This window comes from Pongo abelii, chromosome 1 (genome assembly GCF_028885655.2).
Source record: "Pongo abelii isolate AG06213 chromosome 1, NHGRI_mPonAbe1-v2.0_pri, whole genome shotgun sequence".
In the NCBI taxonomy this organism is placed as follows: Eukaryota; Metazoa; Chordata; class Mammalia; order Primates; family Hominidae; genus Pongo; species Pongo abelii.
Window position 1 is genome coordinate 121568911 of NC_071985.2, and position 12097 is coordinate 121581007.

Genomic DNA, 12097 nt, shown 5'->3' on the forward strand with positions numbered 1-12097 from the left:
TTCCCTGTCCCAAGTCTCACCACACTCCTACCTCTGCTATCTCAAAAAAACTAGCATATATGTGGAAAGGGTAAGTGGGAAAGAATCTAATCAAGAGTAACTTCTATTTGGATATGGTTAGAGCAAAAATCAAATTGGCCATCTCCTTATCCTATTTCCTGATAATCCAGAAGTTTTCCTTTTTCCTCTTTCTCTTCCCTAATTCCACACCAGCATTATAATACTCTACTACATTGGATTAGTTTACTAGTGATAAAAATAAGTAAAACATCCAGTTCAATCACTTAAAAAGTTTGGAAACACATATAATAACACACAAAAAAGTAGCAATATAGACTAGGCTTCAAATAAAAACTACTTAAATAAAAATTAAGAACTGAGGAATGCTAATGAGATAGATAGACGTCCATGATTTTACCTGGCGATCTGAGAGGCCAAACTGCAATCTAGGTTTTACATTAATACAAATGGTTGTTTTAGGACATCATCTATGGCAACTGATAAAATTAAACGAACGGAGCTGAGGCCCAAATGAACAAATCATTGCTGAAAAAAAGCTACACAGGAAAATTGGAAACTGGAAGGAAAACCTCTGGTATTTAATAATTCATGTGATAAGTACTAGACATTTAAAGATAAATAGATTCTATGCAGGGATTAGAAAGTTTCCCAATTCTGAATCCATAGAAAGTGGATTATACATTAACAAACAACAGTTTTTTATTATCAAGAGGTCTTCAAATAATTATTCTTTTAAAATTACCTGGACAAAAAGATGAACTAAATTTGTCAGACTACCTAGTGGAATACATAGCCTATTAACTTTTTTCATTTAACTATAGAAAAGAAAGAGTGGGAAGCTACTTACTTACATAGAAATAAACATTTGGTGACAGGGTTTTTAGCTAATGTAAATGTGAAACTTTAGAAGCATGAGTTGAAAAATGTAATAAAAGCAAAAATTAATACTCTGCCTACTGTAATTATAAATAAGTACACTTGTAATAATATCTGTGTAGAATTAGTAGACTCACAGACTTTATAAACAGAAAGAACCTTATAGATCATCTAATCTAAAGCTTATTTTACAAATTAGGAAATGAGGCCCATGAAAGTTACGAGCCTTGCCCAAGCTGATATATAAAAAAGATAACTTAGAGATTAACATTTGAGCCAACATATATTGGCCCAAGTTCAATTTATTATTTTTTTGTCTTGGAAAAAATAATTGAAGAATATTTTGCTCCCGAAATAATTTAAGTGAGTTCTGCCTTTACAGCATAGATTTTTTTTTTTTTAAGACCGATGTTTTAGGCCGGGCGTGGTGGCTCACGCCTGTAATCCCAGCACTTTGGGAGGCCAAGATGGGTGGATCACGAGGTCAGGAGATCGAGACCATCCTGGCTTACACGGGGAAACCCCGTCTCTACTAAAAATACAAAAAATTAGCCGGGCATGGTGGCGGGCGCCTGTAGTCCCAGCTACTCGGAGGCTGAGGCAGGAGAATGGCATGAACCCAAGAGGCGGAGGTTGCAGTGAGCCGAGATCACACCACTGCACTCCGTCTCAAAAAAAAAAAAAAAGACCGATGTTTTATGTAAGTATAGTTTTATTAGAGATTGATTAGGATTTCTAAGCATTTAACTTATAGAAATGATTCTATATATATATATATCTACAAGTTATAGAATTAAAAATACCTAATATAGGCCAGGTGTGGTGGCTCACACCTAATCCCAGCACTTTGGGAGGCCAAGGTGGGCGGATCACGAGGTCAGGAGATTGAGACCATCCTGGCTAACACGGTGAAACCCCGTCTCTACTAAAAATGCAAAAAACTAGCTGGGCGTGGTGGTGGCACGCACCTGTAGTCCTAGCTACTCGGGAGGCTGAGGCAGGAGAATTGCTTGAACCCAGGAGGCGGAGGTTGCAGTGAGCCGAGGTTGTGCCACTACACTCCAGCCTGGGCAACAGAGCAAGAGTCCATCTCAAAAACAAAACAAAACAATCCAAAAACATCCTAATATAGATAGTTTAGGCCTTAAGGGAGAAAATGTGAACTCTCTCATTCAGTATAATGGGAGATATTCAGTATAATTTAAGATATAAATATCTTAAAGAGTATTTTGCAAAGATGAGCTTCAATTCATATTTATCTTCTACAATCCAATCCTCCCATGAAATTCTAGCCTCTAACCCCATTTTCCTCCCCAGTCTTTCATATCCAGGCTAGTCATCTCTGTCAGATCTCTACTTGCTGAATCCAGGGGCATTGTGAGAACAGGAGTCTGTCTAGACATGACAGGCACTAACATTCTCTGTGCAAGGTAGCTTTTAGCTGTGATCAGAGCAAACTGCTGGAAGATGTAGCTCATAATTTCAGGGAAGATGTATCCAAAGCACATCTGCTTTCTCAAAATGCTAGACTTTAATGAGAATCATTTAGTTACAGATGAATTAAAATCCTGTGACTATTTTTGTTCAAGATACTATAAGCAAATTTAATAGCAATTAAAAACAGTAATATTAAAGAGGCTAAGGAACAAAAGATTCTTATCTGGCAAACATTCTATTTTATGAAGTTATTAAAAGTATAACAACCTAAATTATAAATAAAAAAGAAATTCTCGTTATTTTCACTTATGTATGTAAACATCAAAATAAAACAATTCAAATAAATAAGCATGTTTAAAAATAAGATTCCTAAGGTACTTAAAGCTGCTTTCACTTTTTTCTAGAAAACAGTAAGAAAATGCAAGTGATTTAAAAAAATTTCTTTACTCAAACTACATTTCAGAGCTGACCTTGTTCCCTCCTTATTAAGCAAAATAAATTTTGACTTTCTTCTCCATGCATACAAACTTCAATAAATCTTTCGGGATATCTATATGTATTCTATAGATTCTATGTATCTATATGTATATCTCTATTTATTCTATATGCCTCCACTACATTGTTACTTTGATAAATGGCTCCCTAGCGTAGAGCACTTAGCCTACACTTCTTTTTTTTTTGAGACAGGTTCTTGCTCTGTTGCCAGGTTGGATGGAGTGCAGCGGTGCGATCTCAGCTCACTGCAACCTCTGCTTCCAGGGCGCAAGTGATCCTCCTACAGGCATGTGCCACCGTGCTTGGCTAATTTTTAAAAAAATTTTTTGTAGAGACCAGGTCTATATTGCTCAGGCTGGTCTTGAAATCCTGGGCTCAAGTGATCCTCTTTCCTTGGGCTCCCAGAATGCTGGAATTAAAGGCATAAGCCACTGTACCTGGCCATAGCACATTTCTGTGAACATTATAGCCTGCTTTTAATTTAAAAAACAAATTTGGTGCTGCTTTAATGCAAATGTAGAATTTCTCAAAATTGGATACAATTTCCCAAATTAAAACTAATCCCTTGTAATACTAAAATTTAAGTTCATATATTAAATTCAAACTAATCTTAATATACCTAGTGTTTCCCCCGGCCCCCCATCCCAAGCCTTGCAAGCACTCTAGTGTCAGTGGCAGAGTTTCCTCCTATTTAATGCCTCTGCCTTTTACCCTAGAACTCCTTTGTTCCTATATCTTTAGTTATTGTTCTATAAATCATTCCCTCTTTTTATTCAGTATCTTCAATCTCTTCTCTAGCAGATTTCTTCTGAATGCTCAAAATTTTCTCATAAAAATACAAGACCCTCCTTCCTTTGAGCCCATATTCTCTCCTCTAACCAATGCTTCTCTCCTTCACATCAAAGTCACACATTTTATAAGTAACCATATATAATGTGTAATAAACAGTAGTCTACTTATTTGTTCCATTCACTTCTTATCCCCTACAGTCTGGCTTCTATCTCACCATTACACAAAAATTACTATGAATAGTTCACACTGCCAAATTCAATGTACACTTTTCTGTCCTCACTTTGAGTCTTGGCAGGATTTAGCAATGTTCTTTTGTGAAATGCATCCTTCTGGCTTTATATTCCAGTACGCCTCCTACTACTCTGGCTGTTCAATAAATTTCATGGGCTTCTATCTAAGCTTGCTCTCTAAGTTTTCTCCTGTTCTCATTTTATTTGGATGTCTAAAATCCCTCACATATGTTTCTGGGTAGACTGCTCTCTTTAAATAGGTTCCTCTTCCTGTAGTGCCTTTCTCTACCTTCATCCAGCCACCCAGGGAAGGGAACTAGGAGTCATTTCAGTCTCTGCCCTCTCATTCATTCCCCACATCCAAATATACATTGTGTCCCATAGTTTCTACCTCTAAAAGTCTCTCTCCAATTTATTCCTTGCTCTGCAATAGCACTGCCATTGTGTTAGTGCATGCTTCATCATTCACATTAATTATGCTGATGCTTCCTCTAACGGGTCTCCTTGCTTCTGTCACAGCCTACTACAATTTACCCTCTGCCTTATCACCAGACTGATCTTTCTAAAAGGCACTTTTGTCATTTCCCTGCTCTAGGTCCTGCAAAAGTTCCCTGCAGATTCAGGATAAAAGCTCGTATTTCTTGGCAGAGCACAGGACTTTGATTTTCTGGATCTTCTCCAGCCTTATCTCCTGCCACTCCCTACAGGCAGGCATCTTATCATCCAACCATATGGAGTTGTTTACAGTTCTCTAAATACATACTTCATCACAGGATAACATCATGAGGGAAATTCAAAGACTGAAAGACAGAAAGCTGTGATATCAAATCACTTCTAAAAACACTATTTACTCTTCTCCTACATCCATGGTTAATTTTCTTTCCTTCCTTCAGTTCCCACACCATATGGTTGGTGCTGTATTATTTGAAAGGGAAAGAGAATACATTAGGGCTGACAGATAAATAAGCTTTCAAAATACTTATTGAAAGTGAACTGTGAGATAATAACCAACGAAACATAAACTATGTGAAATCCAGATATTATAAATTCTGCCATTTTTGAAAATAGCAGAAACACTAAAAATTAAGATTGGATGAGGGCGCTGTTCTCAGAAACCATCTTCTTTTTCCTGGAAATGCATTTTTACATGTCAAAATAAAAACGGAATTAAGGTAAATAATGGTGGGGAAAAAAAGTGAATTTTTCTGTGGGAAAGACAAAGATGAGGGGCTACTGCTTTTTGTATTGCTTTTAAAATACTGGCTGGGAGGTTCTGATATCTCCTTTTAAAAAAGTATAATAGAGGGACATATGCAGAGACTATTAGGAAATAGCTATAATAATGAAGCATAAATTTTTTAATTTATTAAACTAACTTAGTGATTTGATCAATTTCTAATACTCAAATACTTATAAGGCAACATTCTCCATATGTGAAAGAGAAAACAAAAATTACCATTAAGTATTACTTACATTCCAAATCGCAATGTTCCAGAAACATACGTTTGCCAGTGCGCACAATAGAACATAAATGTCCCCGCAAAACAACAAAAAAACATCCAATCAGGGTTTGTCCCCAGCTGCACTGCAATACAAGTTCCAAGAACCACAAAAACTGCAGAAGAAAGATCACAATGAAAACCAAATAATATGAATAGCAAACAACTGAGCTGGAAATGATTTTAGATGAGACAAAAAGATATGCTGTAAATGCACAATCTTCTCTCAGTTACCTATTGTAACAGAAAAGTAGGATATAATCTGTTACATAATCTCTTACCCCATAATTTCAATCTCTTTTTTTTTTTTTTTTTTTTTACCAAATCACTTAGTGGAAGCAAAGTTCTTGAAGGCAACTAAAATACTTCAACATTTCTTCGAGTATTTTCCTGACTTAGAGACACTAGTACTAATGATCAGCAAATCATTACAGGGCAGACAGCCAAAAAAGAAAAACAAAGGGGCTATATAATCCCCAGACGGACTGACTTACTTGCTTCAGATTGATAACTGTTTTTTTTTTTTTAAACAGATATTGTTATGGATGATATACATAGAAAATGACTTCCTATAAAAGTCTAGACCTCAAACTACAACGCAAAAATGACTGCAATTTAAAATAAATAATAGGAAGCCTGCCATCCTGCCATCCTGCAGTCAGCTGGTTGTTGCCTTTCAAGACAGCCAACTACCATTTATTCAACAGAAGTTTTGAGTATTTCTTGATTTGACTCTTAAAAAATTATATAAGCTTAGTTGCTTCTCCTCCTCTACTAAATAAGCTGCTGTTGGGATACATTGAAGCAATGATTTTGATATGCACCTATACCTGTAAATCTGGATTCAGGAGGTAAAACTATAAGAGGTTTTTGTTAGTTTCTTTTTAAATATTTTAAGTGCCATGTCAAACAAGAAAATAATTGAGAAACTAAATAAAACAAAAATAAAAGAGGGGAGGGATGAGTTCCTGTCAGAAAGACTAGCCGAGAAACTGTCATTTAGATTTTAAGTATCTTTTTCTCCCTCTAAAAACATAATAAACTACTATTTTAAAAACTTGCAAAACAGTGCAAATAAAGAGATATCACTTATAATCCAAACAGAGTAACTCAGTTATTGCTAGCACTTTAGTGTTTCTTTTAAAAATTGCATATGAGGTGTAAAACATGCCATATATATAAATGATTACTATAGTTAAGCAAATTAACCTATCCATCATGTCCCATAGTTACCTTTTTTCTCCTGTGGTAAAAGCACCTAAAATGTACTCTCTTAGCAAATTTCCAATACACAATGCAATATTAACGATACTCCTAATTTGTCATAGTCTTTCTCTGAGCGTCTTATGACGTAGTTATAATCCAAGTCCATTAACATAATTCTGAATGTCTACATAATATTCATTTAAATATATGAAGACCACAAATTACCTAACTAGTCTCCCACCACTGTACTCTCTTTAGTTCACAAGAGTTTTGATGATGACAATTATGCCCCAAGCTTTTAAAAACAAAAGATGCCAAAACAATATTTGGGGCTAAAAATAACAAGCAGAAAGTAATTTCTAAATTTCCTAACACTACCAATAATGAACAAATATTAACTAGGTTCATAGTCTTTTGAGAAATACTAAAATTTAACAAAAAATTACTTATTCTCATGATTAAACATGTATTCTAACACTGCTTAGCACATTGGTTTAATCATTGTTAATAATCAATAACATTAAAAAAATCAACAATACCTGTTGATAGTGAATCACAACCATGATCAAAAAGTTCTCCCAGAGGAGAACTACTATTGGTTCTTCTTGCCTGTTTCCCATCAATAGCATCCAAAGACTGGTAAATGAAAAGGCCACAGGCACAAGCAATATATGCCCACAGAGGTGCCTGTGAAATAAAATAAGAAAGGCAAGAGTATTCAGACACACAGTTACCATGTTTGACTAACATATTTTTACCTGCAGGTTGGAAAGCTAGTTGGAAGCTATGGGAGAGAAGATCCAAGTGCTACATAATGAAGAACTCACTGAAACAATTAGAATTGTAAAAGAATTAAATTTCCTGCTTTTAGAGGTGTTCAAGCAGATGCTAGATAACAACTTACGAGGGAGATTACAAAAATCCCAAGATATTGGACTAGGTGTCTTCCATAAGATTCTTTAGATTAGAAGGGTCAATTATTGAATTTTTTTCAAAATCATATCCTTCAAAATGTTTGCAGGTATTACATGAAAAATTCCATGCTAACTTCATATGGGAAACACTGGGTTAAACACTAAACAATGTTAAACGGATTTCTTTACTACAGGACTTCTTCTAGTCCTTAATATTGCTAATACATCCTGTGAATATTCAAGAGGGGGACATAATGTGCTGCCATTTTCCAAATTTATTTGAGTTTGTAACATTTTTAAACATCTCTTCAATGGGCCATAAAATAACACTAGGAAATGATATCCAGTGTATAGAGTGTTCAGAATACTATTTTTCAAATCCACAGTCACGTTTTCAAGGAATAGCTTCTCTTTTCCCAAACAGAAATTGAACTGCTGGTATTAAATTAATTAATTTATTTATTTATTTGAGATGGAGTCTTGCTCTGTCACTCAGGCTGGGAGTGCAGTGGTGCAGTCTTGGCTTACTGCAACCTCCACCTCCTGGGTTCAAGAGATTCTCCTGCCTCACCCTCCCTAGTAGCTGGATTATAGGCATGTGCCACGAGGCCTGGCTAATTTTTTATTTTATTTTATTTGTTTTAGTAGAGACAAGGTTTTGCCATGTTGGTCAGGCAGGTCTCGAACTCCTGACCTCAAGTGATCCGCCCACTCGGCCTCCCAAAGTGTTGGGATTACAGGTGTGAGCCAACGCACCCGGCCTGGTACTGAATTTAAATGTATATTCAAAAAGAGGTCTTATTTGATTTATCCTTAAGAATGTGGAAGAGTATATTGTATCACTTTTCATTATTTTCCCCTTCCTAGGCTATAAAATATTTTTTATAATCACAAGGTAGTTTATTGTATATTGGTTATCAAGTTATACTGTGAATATTAAACACTCAGAGATGCAAATAACATTCAGTATATTCTGTACTGCAAAGTAGTTTCTCTCTGATAGAGATCTATTTAGTACCAGTTATTAAAAGGTAAGGATCTTTTCATAAACCTTTTTTGAGTTCCGTTTTTTAAGACACTGAGATTATCCAAAGGAGCTAGCACATACCTCCACTAACCCAGAGTTATAAATCCTGAAAGCAGTAAGTATGATTATGGAACCATACTTTACATGCAAGCACACTGAACTGAGTAATTAATCCTGTATGACTAAGAACTCTGTCTTCAGGACTTTGGGTCTACCGCTTCTTGCTCCTAAAGGAATCCAGTAACTCTCTAGAGCTGCGCTATCTTGTACAGCAGCCATCAGTCATCTGTGACTATTTGAAATTAATTAATATTAAATAAAATTAAAAATTCAGTTCCTCAGTTACACTAGGTACATTTTGAATGCTCAATAGCCATATGTAGCTATGGCTACTATATTGGACCTCACAGACATAGAACATGCCCATCATCATAGAATATTCTGCTGAATACCTCTGCTTTAGGGGACAAGAAATCTAGGGGTTTCTTGGGGTCCAAGCTTAAGATTTTAATGGGGCAAAATGTTGTTCTGGAACAAAGATAACTAGTATATACACAATCCTAGGAAATAGTAAAATAACAATCACAGACATAAAAAGTTTTCTTGACTTTGGATTTTCCTTTCTTCCTGTGAATCTGCACAATGATACACTAATATTTATATACTTCTTCCTTGTTCACATTATTTTATACTTCTCAGAGGTATTTTAAGAAGAAAGCCTAATTCAGGAATAAATATGATCCCAGTTGCCGTAAGACCCTGGGGGAGATAGTGAATGAGTGAAGGAACTCATGCATCATTCAGAACTCATTATGTCCTGATAAGTGTATGGGAAAGAACTGACATAAACAAATAATCTTATCACAATGTAGCAATTAACCAACTTGTAAAATCTTGCAGAGATGTTATGTGAGTCAACTCAGGTAAAAAATTCCAAGAAACATATGGTTTTACTAAACTTTTGAAACAGAACTGAAGATTTTACATACATACAAATATATACGCATGCTAGTACAAGAGTAATTTTTTTCTTTTTCTGGGAGGATACATCGAAAAAACTATTAAATGTTACCTCACTTTCAGCACTGGACAGACCATCTAAATTAAGTTTGTCCAAGCTGTGGCACGTGGGCTGCATGCAGCCAAGGACAGCTTTGAATGCAGCCCAACATCAATTTGTAAACTTTCTTAAAACATTATAAGATTTTTTTTTTCCCGCTCATCAGCTATCGTTAGTGTTTTATGTGTGGCCCAAGACAATTCTTCTTCCAACGTGGTTCAGGGAAGCCAAAAGATTAGACACTCCTGATTTAAACAGAAAACCAACAAAGTTAACATTGAACTTACACTGCACTACAGACCAAATGGACCTAACAGACATTTACAGAACATTTCATTCTATAGCTGCAGAATACACATTCTTCTCATCAGCACATGAAACATTCTCCAGGACAAACCATGTGTGAGGCTACAAAACAAGTCTCAACAAATTTTTAAATATTTGTGTTGAGGTCATTTCAAGTATCTTCTGAGACTACAATGGAATAAAACTAGAAATCAATAACAAGAGGAACTTTGCAAACTGTACAAATACATGAAAATTAACCAACATGCTCCTGAATGACCAATGAATCTATGAAGAAATTAAGAAGTAAATCATTTTTTGAAAAAAATAAAAACAGAAGCACAAAATACCAAAACCTACAAGATACAGCAAAAGAAGTACTAAGAGGAAAGAATAAAGCAAAATAAATGCCCACATCCGAAAAGTAGAAAGATTTCAAATAAACAACATAATAATGCACCTCAAAGAACCAGAAAAGCAAGAACAAATCAAATCCAAAATTAGAAGAAATAAAGATCAGAGCTAAATGAAATAGAACATATTTATATATATATATATACACACACACACACACACATATACACATACGTGTGTATATATGTACATGAAAATCTGGCCAGGCGTGGTGGCTCACGCCTGTAATCCCAGTACTTTGGGAGGCCAAGGCGGGCAGATCACCTGAGGTCGGGAGTTTGAGACCAGCATGGTCAACGTGATGAAACCCCGTCTCTACTAAAAACACAAAATTAGCCGGGTGTGGTGGTGCATGCCTGTAATTCCGGCTACTTGGGAGGCTGAGGCAGGAGAATCGCCTCCCAGGTGAGGCGGAGGTTGCAGTGAGCCAAGATCGCGCCATTGCACGCTTTTATTGCTGGGTAAGAGCCCGGGCAATAAAAGCAAAACTCCGTCTCAAAAAAAACTCCCAAAAAAGTGAATATATATATATATATCATATATATGTATATATACATATATGACACACATGGCATGTGTCATATATATGTTGTGTGTATATACACACACACACACAAATGATAAAATGAAAAGTTGGTTTTTTGAAAAGAAATAAAATTGACCAACTATTAGCTATGATTAACCAAGAAAAAAAGAGAGAAGACCCAAATAAATAAAATCAGACACACAAAAAGAGGCATTACAACTGATACCACAGAAATATAAAAGATCATTAGAGGTTGTCATGAACAACTATATGCCAACAAACTGGAAAACCTAGACGAAGTAGATACACTTTTAGACACGTATAACCTATAAAGATTGAATCAAAAGAAACAGAAAACCTTAACAGACTAATAACAAATAACAAGATTGAATAAATATTAAAAAGTTTTCCAACAAAGAAAAACCCAGGACCAAATGCCTTTACTGCTGAATTCTACCAAACTTTTAAAGAACTACACCAATTCTTCTGAAACTATTCCAAAATATATTGGAGAGAAAATTCTTCCTAATTCATTCTACGAAACCAGCATTACCCTGACATCAAAACCACACAAGGATGCAATAAAAGAAAACCACAAGCCAGCATTACTGATGAACACAGATACAAAAATCCTCAAGAAACTACTAGCAAACCAAATCCAATGGCGCGTTAAAAAGATTATTCAACATGATGAAGGAGAATTTAACTCAGGGATGCAAGGATGGTCCAACATATGCAAATCAATAAATGTTACACATCACATCAACAGAACGAAGAACTAAGATCCTATGATCATCTCAAGAGGCTCAGAAAAAGCATTTGATAAAATTCAGCATCTCTTCAAGATAAAACATCACCACAAATTATGCATATAAGAAACATACCTCAACACAACAAGGACCATATATGACATACCAACAGCTAACATCATACTGAATGGGGAAATGGTCAAAGCTTTTCCTCTAAGAACTAGAACCAGACAAGGATGCCCACTTTCCGCACTCAACATAGTACTGGAAGTCCCGGCTAGAGTAATTAAACAAGAGAAAGAAACAAAGGGCATTCGCATTAGAAAAGAGGAAGTCAAAACTGTCCTTCTTTGCAGATGATATGAACTTATATATGGGAAAACTTAAAGACTGCATCAAAAAACTCATAGAACTGTTAAATTCAGTAAAGATGCAAGATACAAAATCAACATACAAAAATCAGTAGCATTTCCATACACCAATAACAAACTAGCTGGAAAAAAATCAAGAAGGCAACCCCATTAACAACAGCTAAATAAAATAAAATAAAATAAAATAAAATACTT

At 35.4% G+C, this 12097-nt stretch overlaps 1 protein-coding gene across 4 annotated transcripts in view; it reads right to left on the reverse strand.

Moving 5' to 3' along the window:
- Window positions 1-12097, reverse strand: part of CEPT1 (choline/ethanolamine phosphotransferase 1) — a 45757-nt gene that overhangs the window by 18335 nt on the left and 15325 nt on the right. For all 4 annotated transcript variants that reach the window (XM_054529634.1, XM_063728183.1, XM_002810452.5 and 1 more), the window contains exons 3-4: window positions 7096-7243; window positions 5325-5466 (exon numbers count right to left, since the gene is read on the reverse strand). In XM_054529634.1, coding sequence (XP_054385609.1) covers window positions 5325-5466; window positions 7096-7243 — 290 coding nt within the window. The remainder of the gene's footprint in view (window positions 1-5324; window positions 5467-7095; window positions 7244-12097) is intronic.